This window comes from Nicotiana attenuata, chromosome 5 (genome assembly GCF_001879085.1).
Source record: "Nicotiana attenuata strain UT chromosome 5, NIATTr2, whole genome shotgun sequence".
Classification (NCBI taxonomy): domain Eukaryota; kingdom Viridiplantae; phylum Streptophyta; class Magnoliopsida; order Solanales; family Solanaceae; genus Nicotiana; species Nicotiana attenuata.
In genome coordinates this window covers 15,052,626-15,070,197 of record NC_031993.1, presented here as the reverse complement: position 1 = coordinate 15,070,197, position 17,572 = coordinate 15,052,626, and the positions used below count along the sequence as shown (strand labels likewise).

At 37.1% G+C, this 17,572-nt stretch overlaps 2 protein-coding genes across 2 annotated transcripts; one reads left to right on the top strand and one right to left on the bottom strand.

Annotated features, from left to right (window-relative positions):
- On the top strand, positions 7,174-11,233 carry LOC109225374 (cyclin-A1-4-like). The gene is made up of 11 exons (XM_019390011.1): positions 7,174-7,479; positions 8,414-8,774; positions 8,953-9,086; positions 9,288-9,380; positions 9,518-9,651; positions 9,751-9,826; positions 9,915-9,991; positions 10,074-10,107; positions 10,266-10,415; positions 10,508-10,642; positions 10,849-11,233. Exons 1-11 carry the CDS (start codon positions 7,297-7,299, stop codon positions 10,918-10,920), a joined length of 1,449 nt encoding a protein of 482 aa, XP_019245556.1. The 5' UTR covers positions 7,174-7,296; the 3' UTR covers positions 10,921-11,233.
- LOC109225373 lies at positions 11,498-13,838 on the bottom strand. Its single transcript, XM_019390010.1, has one exon. It carries the CDS (start codon positions 13,719-13,721, stop codon positions 11,586-11,588), a length of 2,136 nt encoding a protein of 711 aa, XP_019245555.1. The 5' UTR covers positions 13,722-13,838; the 3' UTR covers positions 11,498-11,585.

Genomic DNA, 17,572 nt, shown 5'->3' with positions numbered 1-17,572 from the left:
GAAATTTATTAAAAAATGAAAAATTGCATAGAGACATTGATTATCCTGTATTTCCAATAGTTGTTGAGTGGGAGGGACTACCTAAGTTTCTACCGTAGACGTTGGACGTAGGAGTTCCATATTGTTGTAGAAATCAAGCAAGTGGTCTTATTGATGATAGCGATGAAATAGGAGAAATGTGTGTCAACTGGGGCCTAGATTATGATTCCCTCGATCCGGACGGGTGTGTACAAGATGTTGACGAAGAAGATGAAGACAATGACAATGAAATAGTGCCAGACAGTGATGATAATGACAAATGAAAATCGTTATTTATTTGTCGAAGTTATTTTTTTGTTGTATTGAATCTTCAATGGTAAATATCAATTATATTTAAGCCTATTGGAAACTTAATTTTATTTCATAAATATTGCAAACAACACCATTACAGATACTTAGTACAACAACAATACTGCAATAAAACACTAAGTTTATCCTTGAAAATTGGGCACATAGGATGAACTGCCTCCGATATCTGAATTATCACCGCTTTCCAAATCAACTGAAGAACATTTATGGCAATCTTGTCCTGTTTGGGAACATATACCATGTTTACGTGCATAAACGGTATCACCAACATCCATTTAGTTAGGTATCCGCATTTTTTTGCACTTGCCGTTGACGCACATAATCCTTGTTACATACCATTTTAATTGGTTCCGGCGGCAAATTATGCTCAGCACCTACTGGTTGGAAGTGGCCACTACAGGTGGTTACGTATGCAACAACACTATATTCTTTATCAACGTACCTCATCGCTGCAAAACCTGTATGTTGAAAGCACTTTATGGCATGTGAACATGGAAAATGATATATCAACCGTTTTCCACACGAACATAATCTTCTGGATTCATTGGTGGTGTGGGTATTAATATCGCGGTTAGACAAATACCTGAACGACTATCTGACAATGTGCTCCTTCAAGTGGTTCAAAAATAATGTCCAAGTCTCTTGACTTTCATTGGCACAAATGGAAAATGCGAGGGGAAGTATGCTTCTATTAGTATCTACTGCAACGACAATCAATATATTAATATCAATCTTTCCATAGACATGAGTGTTGTCTAGGGAGATTACCGGCCGATAATGCACAAAACCATCAATGGCTGATTTAAATGCCCAGAACACATATCTAAATATGAATTCTAGCATTCACGGACTCTGCTCAAGCTTTCATTCAACAGCAATCCCGGAGTTGCAAAGTAGCCATGTACCTGGGTAGAGCGGCAAATGGCTTATCCCAGTTAACATAAACAATCTCAAATGCACATTTATGCCCGAGAAATGCCTTTATTTTGGTAATGGTACAGCCATATACCTGGTGACAATATGTTATACACCTTTTAATCTTGTACCTTATGGACGATTCAATATGTGGAATCAAGACAAGAGAAATCAAGTCAACATTCAAGTTAAAATGATTCCCACTTAATGTCCATATCACAAGTGTGACTGCCAATGTATTTCCCCACAATCCACATATTTATTTTTAACTTTCTCGCAAGCAACATCCATCTACAACCTTGAAACCATCTACGACAAATAACCTTATATACTTTCGGAGATCACTCATGAACCTCGATCTCACGACACTCTTTTATGCTGTACATTCGCACCGCCATGCTAATGCATGCTTTATCAACAAAAAGCATATTCTATGACACCACCATTGGTCTAGATTCATCCCACATTGCTGTCCGAATGTCATCAAGATCCCTTGTGAAGGCATCCACATCCGACATACTGGACAACTGATCAAGGTAGGGAATCACCCTTGAATGAAACAACACATGGAACTCGTACACTCTGGGCCTAACGGGAGGTGGAGTATGCATATATGGAGCATGCTCATCGGTGGTATCATGCTCCCTCAGCAAATCAGGCTGCTCATTCTCATTCTCATAGCAAAGCGTGTTTCCTCATCATCATCACCCTCATGAGGAAAAGGTGTATCATCTCCAGAGTCATCAGCATTGTTATCATAATCACTATCATCTTCCTGACTCTGTGCATCTGCCAAATCCTGATTAAATATATCGTCTTCGGCCAGTTGAGGAAGGAAGGACCTTCAAGTTGCTCATTTTCACTGCACAACCAATAAAGTAATGAGTTTTTCAAATTCATCCCAACATTATATATTAACTTTATCTCTTAACTTACAATTCATAATCTGTTGATATTCCGTGATGCACATTATCGAGTTGCTAATGGCTTCCAGATAGACCACCATGATCCAAAACACCAAAATTGGGCATATCCGTACTGTTTGTTGGTTCATAACTTGTAAAAATCATATCTGACCGATACTCCTTTGGAATATATAAGTGTTAAAAAAACATGCTAAGACAAAGATAAATTTAAATTTACCACTCGGCGTGTGAATTATGTAAACTTGGGGAGAAATTATGTCCTCGCTCCTCATTCGCCCGTGGAGATAAGCTTAGATCTAGCCAAACACTTTCAAACGGAATCTGTTCGAATAAAACTGCTCCAAAATCACAACCTGATAATTGAGGATTATCCCTATTTTGCGGAACCTCAATATTGCGAACGTCTTCTGACTTGACGTACATTTCCAGCATTTTTATCATAAGAAGTTCCCGGTGTTCATCCGGAGTACTCAAAAAATCTTTCAGAGTTTCATCGCTTTCGATGTTAAACTCAGCATAACAAGCAGCCCTTTGCGGAGTAAGAGAATATGGATATCTTTCGGTTACTTTAATATTAACCGAACGTTTCCTCACACTCATTTTTTTACATATCAACGATACAAATCTATCATACTCCAATGTAAGTGGCAACTTAACAATACATTGTGAAGAACAACTATAGTGTACTGAGTTATTCTCCACGACAATCTCACCCCCCAATATAATGCAACCCTGAGTTTTCGCTCTTCAGACATTATGGCAAAATGCGTAAAGAGTTAAGTAAATAAATATTTTAGAATGAGTAAAGGAAAATAAAAAGGGTGCAGAAGACTGAATTTTTAAAGATAGAATGAAGCTCTTTAAATAAGCAAAAAGATGTGCGGGTGGAGGGGAGGTACAATAAGTGGAGGGTATAGCGCATTAACTAAACGTGCTATATACCCACTAATTATTGTGGGTCAGTCAATTAAGAGTATAGCACATGGATGGTATGCGCTATATCTTAACGGACAAAAGTACAGTTAAGGTATAACTCATCCCATCCATGCAGTATATATAAATGGTCACAGGTTGTTTATTTCACACATTTTAGTACTTTGAGTCCAAAAAAAACCAAACTTTAGTTCTGGACTCCGACAAATTTAGGGGAGAAAGGAGGTATTTACTTTCCCCAACTCGAGAAAGCATAAACATCCAAACTCTTTGTACATTTCACCAGTGGTGAAACTAGAAGTAAAGATGGAGGCACCTTAGGCAAAGTAGTGTTACTTCGCCAGCTAGTGTACCAAAATTATAGCCAGATTGTTGTGCCTTCGTCTCTTTCATTTGTTAAAATAGTGATGATGTAACTATTTATTTAGTAAAGCTATGATGAATTTCATCTCAAAAAATAAAAAAGATTGTCAAGGAAAATATACTTGAATTACTTTTTATGATATTATTCAAACATTTTTTACCGACTTGTTTGCATTTTTGAATATAACACCACTTACCAAGAATTCTACAAATGCCACTGACCGGAAGACCATGCAATAGGGAGGAAAAAGTATACTCTATGAAGCAACAGTACTCCCGAATTCCAAGCTTTACTTTCACTGTGACTGCACATGGCTTTTTTTTCTTCTTAAAGTAAATGGTACTTCCTCCGTTCACAATAAGTGACCAATTTGCTTTTTTTATTTTGGATCAAAATAAGTGTCCAGTTATGTAATCAAGAAAGAATTCGATTTGTTTTTACAAAATAACCCCTATGTACATATCCCAAAAAAGTTTTCTTACTCCTCACATTAAATGTTTAATTAGGGGTAGTTTAGTCATAGTAGGTATTTTTGTATAGAATTTAGTATTTTCTTAATGGGCGTGCTAAAAGCAAATTGGTCACTTATTGTGAACCGGAGGGAGTAGTTTTACGAGATGAATTTAGCTAACTGGAAACCTAGTTAAGCCATGGCTACAGCCTACAAGCATTTCAATTTTTACTAACAAAAGAGAAAGGTAACATATTGTAGACAATGAAATTTTAACGGATCAAGCTAAATCCTAAATTCAAGATGCTACAAACCGATACTCTAAAATGAACTTCTCGGATGAAAAGACCTCCGGACGGCTTGAATCTAACTAAAATAACTTAAAAGCACAAATAAAACTCATAAGAAACTATTCCAGATCATAAAGCCTCAATCTTTATCAAATTCTAAAAATCAGTCCAAAAGTCGACCCCCGGGCCCGCACCTCGGAACCCGACAAACTTCACAAAATCCGAACACCCATCCCAGTATGAGTTCAACCATACAAAAATGATCAAATTCCAATACCGTTTCGTCCCTTAAATCATGATTTTTCATTTTGAAAGTTTCTTATAAATCTCCATTTTTCCTCAACCTAAAACACTAATTAAATGATAAAAATAAAGACAAAATCATGGAATATAATAAATTCTAGGTGAAGAACACTTATCCAATTGTTTTGCTTGAAAAACCTACAAAGAATCACCCAAAATCGAGCTTTAGAACTCCAAAAATGGTGAAAATGGCAAACCCTCGGAATAGAGTACTATTTGTTCTGCCTAGATCTTAAAGCATCGCAAATGCGGAAGGATGCACGCGTTCGGGAAGAAGAAAAATGAAGGCTGCCAGGATGACCCTACGCGAACGTAAGAAGGCAACTGCGAACGCGAAGAATAGAAATGCAGAAGTATGCGATCGTGGAACAAAGCTCGTGAACGCGACGAACAAATGATTCCTCCTCCGAAATAACACTACGCAAACGCGATTAAGGAAACCAAATGGCAGAAACTAGCAGTTCAAAAATAGAAGAAAATGGCCCGTGGCCCATCCGAAACACATCCGAGGCCCCCATGACCCCGTGTAAACATACCAACAAGTTCTATAACCTAACACGGACTCGCTCAAGGTCTCAAATCACATCAAACAACGCCGAAATGACGAATCGTGCCATGAATCGAACCTATGAACTTTTCAATCTTCCAACTTCTAAAACTCGTGCCGAAACCTATCAAACCAACCTGGAATGACGTCAAATTTTGCAGGCAAGTCCCAAATGATATAACGGAGCTGTTCCAACTCTCGGAATTGCATTCCGACCCCGATATAACAAAAGTCAAATATTGGTCAAACTCCTCCATCTTCCAAACTTCAACTTTTCCTAATTTCGCCGAATTACTTCAATTCAACCCACGGACCTCCAAATCCAAATTCGGACGTACGCCTAAGTCCAAAATCACAATCCGAGCCTATCGGGATCATCGAAACTCCAATCCAAGGTCAAATACTCAAAAGCCAAATTTTGGTCAATTCTTTCAACTTCCAACTTCTCAAATAAAAGTCACTTCTAAAATTTTTTCCGAACTTCTCAAAAACACGTAACGATGATGCTCGCAAGTCATAATACACTGTGTGAAACTACTCGTGACCTCAAATTGCCGAACCGGACGCAATTGCTCAAAACGACCAGTCGCATCGTTACATTGGCATAACGCGCCCCAAGTGCAAGGCTCACACGACTAGCTATTAGCTCGGGGATAGAGTGAACCCCTGATAAGTGCTTCATTGCGCCTAGCTAGGCGGTGAGGGGATAGATAGTTCAATGTGCTCATCGACGCCTAATCCCGAGATGTGGATCGTCTAAGACACATTAGCATGGCATAATCCTCTTATTTTAACCAGAGTTTGAAACCAAATTCCTTCTCAGGAGGATAATTGGGGCAATTCGAGTACGATCTAATATAGATCCAACTTTCAATTAGCAAGAAAATATTGACCCAGAAAAAGAATATCAAATGAAAATTTGCTACTCTTTGAATGTTAATTCAAACCGTAAGACAGATAATCGTAAGATGTATTTCTTTATTTGTAGATTTCATTCCTTAAGTGCAATTAATAACCGATGTCTTTAAATGACATTCCCAAAAATGTTACTCCTACTTCATATGCTGTATGTTCCATTTAAAAGCTAGGACAAGCCACGTTCTTCTTTTCAACTCGCAGCGGATACTAGCTTCTCAAGAATAATTTCGAGGGAGAAAAATATAATATAATTTTTGAAATAATTTTAATGGAAATAATAAAAATCTCAAAATCCATGCAACAACACACTGTTAGCTTCCTTACTGCTCAATAAAATATGAATAAGTAGTAAAATCAAATTAAATCAACTATGTAATCAAGTTCATAAAGTTTCAATCCTAACCTTAGGACAAATTATCATACCAACATAATTACTTAATTAATTCTAAAAAGATTGCATCTACCTTAGGAAAACCAAAACTAAATCAACAATGTAGTCAAAGTTTAGGGCCCGCTTATTTAATACTTCACTTTCAAATAATATTACTTTATTTGCTGAAGTTTATTTCACAAGTTTTTAAAATAGCCGTTTGAAGGGTATTTCACATGCTTAATGAAATGTCAATTCAAATGTTATGACATGGACTAAACTCACATATTTGAATGAGGCTTTAAGATACTAACTCAATTTCATTCCTTATTAGTAGCAATTTATTTTGAATGTTATAATCTGTTATGTAATCAAGACTGCAGTATTTGAAATTTTTTGAAAAAATTCCCTTTTTTTTCTGTTTGTATTTGGCTTTATTATAACAAGTTCAACTTGGATAATAGTGAAAAACAAAGGGGAAGCGTGACCTTTTTTCTGGCTGCACTAAAGTCAAGACAGATTTACAAAAGGACCTTCAAATTCGAATTCAAAATTACTCAATTAAAACGACAGCTCGGTCATCACTCGCTTACCCATATGGCTTCACCTGATTGGTCGTTCACATTTTCAATTGAAAATTCAATTCAAACAGAAGATCCTCAGTGGGCCCAGTCCTTGTCCGCTCCTAACGAATACCTAATGTCAATCCAACGGCCCAGATCTTCCTTCATTTCAAATCACCCCTTTTTCCCCGCCTAGCACTATATATTATTCGTTTATTAATTGACTTTATATATCAGTTCACAATTTACACACACATACTTGTAACAGCTTTCTTCTTCTTCTTGAGGAAGCGCTGATGAAACATTGGGCCTAGTTTTCTACACAATTACAGTTGTTGCCACTGAGGGGAATTATTTCGGAGGAAGAAATGGCGACGACCCAAAATAGACGTAATTCAGTTTCGAGTGCGGTGGCAAAGCGGCAAGCGATGGCGGAGAATAATCACGGGAAATTGCCGGCGGGTGGGGCCAAGAAACGACCAGCCCTCACTAATATCAGTAATCATACAGCTGCTTCCGCTCGTAACTCGCTCTCTCACTCCTCCAAACTCGTACGTTTTTTTCCTTCATCCATTTTTGACAATGTAAATTTTATACCATATAGAACTTGTTAATTATATGTATTTTTACTGTAGGGAAAAATTGTTGGTCTTTCTCCTGTGATGTTTCTATTTGGTATTTAATTACTAGTTCGATAACTTTTTTTCTTATGCTGTTTATGGAATTTTCGGAGGGTTTTTCTTGATAAATTTGTATATCAGATGGTTTATCTTAATTTTTTCTTTCTCTAGAAAATAGTTCTATTTTTCTCGTTTTTTTTGTATGTGTGTGTGTTGTTTATGTAAAGTTTTTGGGAGGTTCTTTCTTGAATTAAATACTGTAAAAAGGTAAAAAAAAATGACTGGACAATTTGGGTTGAATGACTTTGAGAAAAATCATGAAATGGGATATGAGGCTGTTAGATAGGAGAGGATTGCGGAATTTATTTTTTGTCAAGATTTTGATTCGCAAGTTGAAATTCTTTGTTATTGACTTTCCTTCTATAAACAAGTTCCGTGTTACAGAAAATGCGTCAGTTTTGTTATTGAAATTCTTTGTTATTAGATTTAAACAAAAAATTAGTTTGGAAGAAAATATATTCTTTTAATGATAAAAAGGCATTATGAAAGGAAAATTTGAAACATCTTCCCCAAATCGTGCTTCTTGTCTCCTTTTTTTTATCTGCCAACTTTGCTTTTTTAATATTTGAAGAAATTTCATTTCTAACATATCATTAGAGCTGAAGGTTTTCAAGGATTTTATTATTGTACTTAAATTGTTAGGTGTTTTTACAGATGAGCAGTTAGTTTTCAGTTGTCAAACCTTTTGTGTAATAATCTGTTTTGCAATGTGAGTCTTGTTCTGCCTCCGCTATTATTATTGAAAAAAGATCATTTCTTGTTTCTGAAGTTGAGGCTAACTTGGAATAATTTTTGGTTTTGAAAGGCACCATGTACATCTAAGGTTGTAAGCATTAAGAAGAGCAATAGTAATGCAGCTTCCTCAGTTGTGCCAACATCATCCTCCTTTGTCAAACCAATCAGCAAAACTGTGTCTCTTCCAAGAAGTGATGCAGTTGTCCCTAAGATCACTGCCATTCCTCTTCCTGCCACTAGCAGCATGGACATTTCTCCGTCTCACTCGGACGGATCATCAGTCTCCATGGATGAATCTATGTCAACTTCTTCCGACACACTGAGAAGTCCAGATGTTGAGTACATTGACGACAACCAAACAGCTGCATTTGATTCCATTGAGAAGAAGGCGTTTAGCACCCTCTACATCTCAGAAGATGTTAAAGCAGCAGGTTTTGTGCTTTGATAACTTTAACAGATTCTTTTACCTTCTTGTTTGATATTTTCAGCAGAGAGTAGTCAGTCTTTCATTGAATGTGAAATGGATATATCCTTGATCAAACATTTTATTTCTTTCAAATATTTTTTGTTTTATATAATGAACTTATCTGTTTTTGATTCCTGCAACAGATATATGCAAGAGGGATGTACTCGTAGACATGGAATTAGGGGATAAGATTGCCAACATTGATAACAATCTTGTTGATCCACAATTATGTGCTACAATGGCCTGTGACATATACAAACACTTGAGAGCCACAGAGGTATAAAGATGTTTATACTTAGCTCTTTTCAGTTCTTTTGGCTCCTTAAATTAGATGCTACTGCCAACTTTAACCACTTAGTACATTGAAAAGTTTACAGTTGTTGCTTGAAATTATAATCGAATTGAAGTATTAGAAGGATCAACATTTGCTGCAATTTGCCGTGTATGTTTTAACGTTAGCTTTTGGTCATTATACTAGGTAAAGAAAAGGCCTTCCACAGATTTCATGGAGAAAGTTCAGAAGGACATAAATGCTAGCATGCGTGCTATCTTGATTGACTGGCTTGTTGAGGTAAACTTCTAATGTCTTTCTTCCTAACGCTGTCCCTGACAATATCAGAGTGCTGGAACTTATGACTTAAATAGATGTCGATAAAGCTCAGCAACTCCTGAGTTTGATGTAGAATTTGTTGCCACCACTATGTGTAGGTTGCCGAGGAATACAGGCTTGTCCCAGACACATTGTATCTGACTGTTAACTACATTGATCGATATCTCTCTGGCAATTTGATGGACAGGCAACGATTACAGTTGCTTGGAGTAGCTTGCATGATGATCGCATCGTAAGAAACTACTCTTCTTACTTTCTCAAATATACCAAACATTTCTGGAAGAAAATGCTGTAAGACTAATACATTAATACGGGAAATGCTATATTGCAGCAAATATGAGGAGATCTGTGCGCCTCAAGTAGAAGAATTCTGCTACATAACAGACAACACTTACTTCAAGGAGGAGGTACATGAGTTTTGGTACATGAGTTTTATTTACAGGACTATGCAGTTTCTAAACATTTCAATGGCACTAAGCACTATGTATTATGCAGGTCTTACAAATGGAGTCTACCGTTTTAAATTACTTGAAGTTTGAAATGACAGCCCCAACAGCCAAATGTTTTCTGAGGTCACTGTTTAATATTTTACCATTACCCAGTAGTTGCTTTTAACTATGATGATTTAGGCACTTACGTTGACATATATTTCAGGAGGTTCGTTCGTGCTGCTCAAGGACTTAATGAGGTAATCTCTTCACATAATGTTTATAGTTCTCCAACATATTTTATATAGGAAACAGAAAAGAAAATATCAGTTTTGAGTTCATAATTCACTCTTTTTTGGCCCTTCGCCTCATGAATATGAATGGAAGAGTTTGATTAAAATCTTATAATCTTCTACAGGTTCTGTCACTGCAGTTGGAACACTTGGCCAGCTACATAGCAGAACTCTCTCTTTTAGAGTACAACATGCTTTGTTATGCTCCATCAGTCATTGCTGCTTCTGCAATTTTCTTAGCCAAATATATTCTTCTCCCCTCAAAGAAACCTTGGGTATGTACGAATTAGCATTGACAATCATGTAAATGGTTATAATGTATTCTCCCTTCTTAATAAAATTCGACTTCTGTAAACTCCTAATACAGAACTCTACCTTGAGGCATTATACTCTGTATCAACCCTCTGATTTACGAGACTGTGTCATGGCACTACATAGCCTTTGCTGCAACAACAACAATTCTAGTTTACCAGCAATCAGGGAAAAATACAGCCAGCACAGGGTAATCTTTAATTCTGATCTCTGAATTTCTTTTCTTCATCCTACTTTCCTAGCCCCATTTGCTCTTGCCCAACTAGGAGCTGAATGCTCAGCAAGCAATTTAAAATGACACTGTTTTGATTAAAAATATAAGTAGAATAAAGTCATAACATATGGTAGGCATCTGCATACAATTACTGCTCTGATTATGTGATTTTTTTGAAACAGTACAAATTTGTTGCAAAGAAGTATTGTCCTCCAACAATACCTGTAGAGTTCTTCCAGAACATAAGCTGCTAAGCAGAGAGGAGGAGGCATCAACTTCACTCTTCCAATTCTCTGTTGGATTCAATTCAAGGCATTGGCATCAACTTCATTTCAACGGTGCTTCATTCGTCACAGATCAAGCCATCAACTTCTCTTTGCATGGCCATAGGAGAGCATCTTTGTTGATATTCATTTAACATTGACTTTGCAGGATTAGTCTTGTTTACCCTACTTTTCTTCTCTAGTTTAGATTCTCTAGTCAGTGTGTGTACAGAAGAGCTGTTGGCAGCTCCCTTAACTCAGAAACTATTCAGTAATTCCTTCTCAGGAACTATTGCAGTTTTAAGCCAATTAGGGTTGAGATAATAACAATAATTCATTTCCAAGCAAGTTGAAATCTTATATACAAATTTTTCACTCGGCTTGAGAAAACAATTCATATTCAACTGACCTCTAAATCATAGGAAAATGGCAAAACAATGGAAAATTTTATTTTGTGTCTCATACAACTGACATTAGTTTTGTGGACCCAGGAGTGTAAGATTGTCCACAAATTTGTGAGACAAAAAGGAGTCTTACACAACTAATGTAAGTTGTATGAGACACACAATAAAACTTCTCGCAAAACAATTCATATTCAACTGATCATTTATTTTACATATAGTACATACACAAAATACAAACCACAAAAGGGACACTCACTGAGCACACTCAATCTTGGCTGAACCTAAGCCAAGGGATGCATGAACTACACTAACATTAGGCCTAACATTAAGCCAGTGACAATCTTCAAAAGAACAAGGAGATCCACCGTTAGGCCATTCAACATCCACAGGTTTCATGAAAGTGGGTCCCCAAGCAGGGGTCCCATCCTCGTATGAATTGTGAGTCATTCTCCGAATTTCTGAGCCGTCTGATTTGATCACAAAGATATCACCATATGGCTGATAATGATGAGGGTTTGCTATGGGCTCAGCTGACACTGCTGCGTAGTCTGATGTAAACACTATATACTTCCCATCCGGGCTGAAGTACGGGTGGTTCGTCCGCCCACCCGTACCACTCTGGATCACCTTCCGGAGACCTGTTCCATTCGGGTGAACCATAAACATCTCGAAACTACCAGACCCGGGATTCTCTCGATCAGATGCAAATGCGATCCAATCCCCATCGGGTGACCAATTACACATGGTATCCGTCCACGGACCCTTCGTGAGTCGATAAAGCCCACCCGTCTCGCCTTCCAAAGCATCCATAACGTACAAGTTCTTGTGACCCGACCGCCCGGACCGGAAAACAATCCATTTTCCATCGGGTGAAGGCGATGGAAACGCATTATTCTGCCCTCCTGTTGTCAATTGTTTGTAACTTAGGTCCTCATCGTCAACATTAATGGAAATAACATCAACTTCCGTTCTTTCACTAGCAAATGTGGGCCCAACGCTAGTGTAAACTACTCCTTTTCTTTTCGGGTCCCACGCTGTGGAAAAAGCCATTCTTGTTGAAACTTGACGCAAACCTGAACCGTCATAGTTTACCACGTATAAACCCGGTAACTTCACATAAGCTATCCGGTCACCACTCGGTGAAAATGACGGAAATGACCCGTCAACTCGAAACAAAGAAATTCCGGGTATCGGGCTTTTAAGATTCTCGAATAACAGTGTATCACTCCCTCTTCCGTTGCCAGTGCCTCTACATTTATGGTAGCCGACCCACGAGGAATCGGGTGAGAAGAACGGGTTCAGATGATGGGCATGAGGAGAAGCGGGTCGGGTTATTTCTGTAAACTTCTTCAAAGCGACATCGAATAACTCAATATGCCGATATTCTGAACTTGCTCTTCTAGTAGCTACGGCAATGAGATTCTTGTTAGCAGTAGAAGCTGCTGGTGTGAACGCGTGCAAACCCGGTGGTGTGACTCGGTGAGTCGAGACGGAGTCAACGCCGAGTTGACCAGCTTTCGGAAGAACAGCCTTGAACACACTCCACCACCCGTCATCACACTTTCTGTGAAAATATAGAGTAAATTCATCAGCCCAAGCGGGCCATCCGCCGTGCTCCACCACCTTGACCCGGCCCGACCCATCACGAGTTGAGAACACGTAGATATCCGTGTCGAGCTCCTGAACATCCCCAGTCCAACCCTTCTTCCCGTACGACGCCACCGCCGTCCAAACGCCCGACGGAGACACTGCTGGGCTAAAATCAGCAACTCCTTTAGGGGTTAACCTCCGTGCCGACCCGGAACTCAATTGGGTCGAGTACACCGCGGCCCAGCTCGTCCGGGGTACACCCGAGTCCTCATGAGTCGACACGTATATCAATGATTCCCCCACTAAACTAGGCTTATCTTTCAAAGAAACATGAGCACCCACCAAAGGAACCTGAATTCGAGTCGACTCAGTCCGAGCTGGAAAATCAAGTATGGCTCTCCGAGAAGTACCGTGGAACACAGCGTCATAAAAAATATGGTGGGTGCCGTTCCGTTCCGTCACGTAAATAAGATGAAATGGCGGTGTTTCCTTGTTGAGGCAATGATCGGGTAGGCGCGAAATCAGGGAAGGTGGTAGGGTTGCGGGGAAGTAGCCGTTAAAGTTAACGGAATTGCCGTCCGTCAACTGCAGTTCGTTGGATTCAGTTGGCGAGTATACTGGAAGAGCGAAGATGTCAAAAGCATAGCTTGATCTCCCCAAGGTAGTGAATATGATGCTGGTGTGGGCGTTGAGGTTATCATGGGCAGCAGATGCAGGGGATAATAACAAGGTTAACACCAAGCTGAGAAGGAAGAAGAAGATGAACGGGGAGAGGTATTGTGTTTGTGTGGATTTCATTGTTGATTTATTTGTGGGAAAATCCGAGCAGCTGAATGGTTTATGTATGTATGTCTGTGAAATTGTAATGAGTGGCGAGTGATGAGTGATTAATGATTTTGTAAGAGATGACGATTTGACTTTGACATAAAAATTTAACTTTCATACTAGTAACTTATAAAAAAAAAAAGGGAGTTTGACACAGTTACCCACAAAAATAAAACTATTTCTCCTTGTCTACCCATTTGTTTTTTTATCTATAAACTAATTATATTTCCTACCCATAATAGTTTTTGTGGGAAATTTTTTTTCTTTATTCTCTAATTCTTTTTTATTTCTATGATTCTTTTCTTTTTTCCTGTTTTTTCTTTCTTTTCTCCTTTTCTTTTTTCTCATTTTCTTCCTATTTTTTTCTTTTTTCTCTTTTATTTATTTACTTTTGTCTAAATTGTATTATTGTTATTTTTACCATAACTTATTTCACACTCAAAATTTGACTCCTTCTTTATTTTTTTATTTTATTTTTTCTTTATTTCTTGTTCCTTTTTCTAATTTTCACGTGATTTGCCATGCAAATCCATTGATCTGCCCTTCCCTACAAAAATATCACGTAATACTTACCGATTAGCTTAGTAACATCTAACCAGTCGATGGAGCAAGAAAACATAATCTAAGGCACTAAATCTCCATTATATACTAGTTAGAATTAGAAATGATAATAAAATATTGAAAAATGGAATAAAAATGTAAGTAGCAAAAAAGACTTGTAGTACCATATGATACCAATATGGTATACAAGTATACCAACAGAGTATATGATTGCTCTTAGAATATTGTTACAACTATCTTTGTGACTATACTACTGTACCAAAACAATTTAAGGATACAATAAAAGTATGAGAAACATTCACATGCTCACAATTGCAAGCTAAATATTCGCAAAGCAACTTGCTCATTCCATATACGAAACATGGTATATATAGTTGTATGGGTCGTTCACAAAATTGCCTATAATTATAAAAACTATTACTAATCTATATCCACTCAGCAAAACAAATATCAGCATTGTAAATCAAGTTCATATAAGATTATTCAGAATTGAATTCACTTAAAAATGCAGCCAAGACACACCAAAAAAATGTTCAACATTATTCAATATGATACCAATATGGTATATAACTATCAACATGGTATATAGTTTTAGCTGATTAATTCCTCTGGCAACTATTGACTATACTTACTATTACATAACACACATGCGTTAAAGAGAAAAAATAAAAAAAATAGTGTACCACATGATTAATATAATAAAGTATTTCAAGATATTGTACTAGTATTACTATTATTAAAAGAAAATCAAATATTGTACTATAAATGCAGCTAAGACAACCAAAAAATGATTCAACTAACATATGATACCAAGATAGTATATACTATACTAATAGGTATATTAGATTGGAATGAATTGTATCCAACAATGGTATTATTTGTATACTATTTGAGTTATACAATATTAAATTCGTTCGATTCTTCTCTTGTTCAACTATATTTCAACCCCAAACTTCTAAAATCTTACTACAACATCTACAAATTGACTTAAAACATTAGTTACAACTCCAATCCAACTTTCCCAAACAAACTCATATAGGATCGGATCAAAAACAATTTAAAAACTCAAACAAACCAAGTTATGAGTTTCAAGCTTCAAGCTCCTTCAATGGTGGATTTGAATTTTTGTCAAATATTTGAAAATTACCATTAATATCATAATCAAAGAACAATACCCAATAAATTCCAACAGCAAACACTTCAACACACATGAAAATTCAAATTTTTGTTATATAGTACATATTTTTTTTTTTACTTTTAGAAGATAAAATAAATTATGGAGCACAAATTAAAAAAAAAGGTGATGGTAGCAAAAAAAGGTACAATACTAACAACACTATCCACTGTTGAAAAAAGCTAACTATTCTTTGGCTTCTTTTTAGGATTCACACTTTTGTTACTTAAACTGGATATGTCCATCGCAAGAATTGAATGAGCGGGTAATTAGTTCTACTAGAATAGGTATTTAATATAATTACTTTTAAGATGGGTAGTTACGGATAATTACTTTTAAATGGGTAGGTATATAGGGTAGTTTTCCCTAAAAAAAATCTTACTTATGTTGATTACTTTATCTTATTTCCTACTCCTATTTCCTTATGTAAAGGAACATATCTACTTTGTAAAAAAAAATTAAATGCAATCTGCTTCCTAAAAGTTAAAGAAACTCATTTTCTTATATACTTGTTTACCTTAAAAATTGGATAACAATTAAACTTATACTGTAATATGGTTTTAAGGATATGTGATTTCACCTAATACCAATTGATAAACGTAAAGATAAGTGATGCAAATTGACAATAATATAAAGCAAACCAGCGTTTGGACAAAGCCCTCGAGCTCGGACACCCTTGAGCTAGTTACGCAAGAATAGTTAAAGGCACAATAAGCTGATGAACAAGAAAGTAAGCTGAGAAATATTGTATTACTTAGATTCGTAAATGTAAGATCTTTACAAATGATAGGACTCCCCTTTATATAATAGAGAAATCCTAATTATAGTATAACTCTAATTACAAAAGTAAATCTCACAATTAGTCTAAACTATCGCCCTTGATTTGATCTGTTCCGGGATTTTCGCCGTGATCTCCGATCGGTTACGGATATCTCGCCTTTCCTTTATTGCGTTTTGCTCGAAGTCTGTCATATTTGGTCTCGATCGTTGTTGGCCTCTATCTCGACGAGCACCTCGATTCTCGAACTCGGCACCTTGTCTTCGTGCTCTGGCCTGATCCATTACGAGGCTGACCCTTGACGTGATCTCCTAGTCTCGATTAAATAGAAAAATCGGGCAAGCCCGATTTTAACGGTATACAATATAAATATCTTATAAAAAAATCGCGTTCACTCAAAAATGTATATAATATAATTTTCAGCTATTATTAATAATTACCTAACCATTTGATTATAAACACTGGTACGGTTTCTATTACGAATAAGTATAACAAATATTGACAAAAAATTTCGTAATAAATATGATTTGTATGTATTATTGGTGAAATTTGATTCTCTGCTGAAGATATCCTAATCAGGTCAACAACTGTGGTTGCTATTTGACTTCCTGCTTTTCCTTCGATTCTGGTTCCTTTGTTGATGTTAGTGTCGATACTGGTATCACCTCATCAATTGCAAACATCTCTTTGGCTGCTGGTTGTTTGCCGTACACCGTTTTGATTTCTTCTGGTGTTGAGAATTTCAAGGCTTGATGAAGCATTGAAGGTACTGCCCTCATATTATGGATCCAAGGTATCCCGATTAGCGCGTTGTATCTCATATCACCTTCGATTGCATGGAACTTTGTTTCCTGGATAGTTCCGGCCATGTTCACTAGCAACATGATTCCCCTTTGGTGGTTTCACTTGCCATGTTGAAACCGTTGAGCACTCGAGCTACAAGCACGAATTGATCCTGAAGGCCGAGCTGCTCTACGAGCCTCAATCGAATAATATTTTCCGAGCTACCTAGATCAACCAACACATGTTTAACTTGAATTTTATTCATAAAGATAGATATTACCAGTGCGTCGTTGTGAGGCTGTTCGATTCCTTCTGCATCCTCATCGTTGAAAGATAAGGTATCCTTTGGTAAGTAATCCTGAATAGGTTTCCCCTTGTGATTGTCACTTTGGTGCGTTTGAATATCGGGCCTAGAGGAACATCGATCCCACCAACGATCATATGAATCACGTGCTACGGTTCTTCCTGCTCGTTTTTCCTGTTTGCGTCCCTGTCTCTGAAGTGATTTTTAGCTCGGTCACTTAAGAA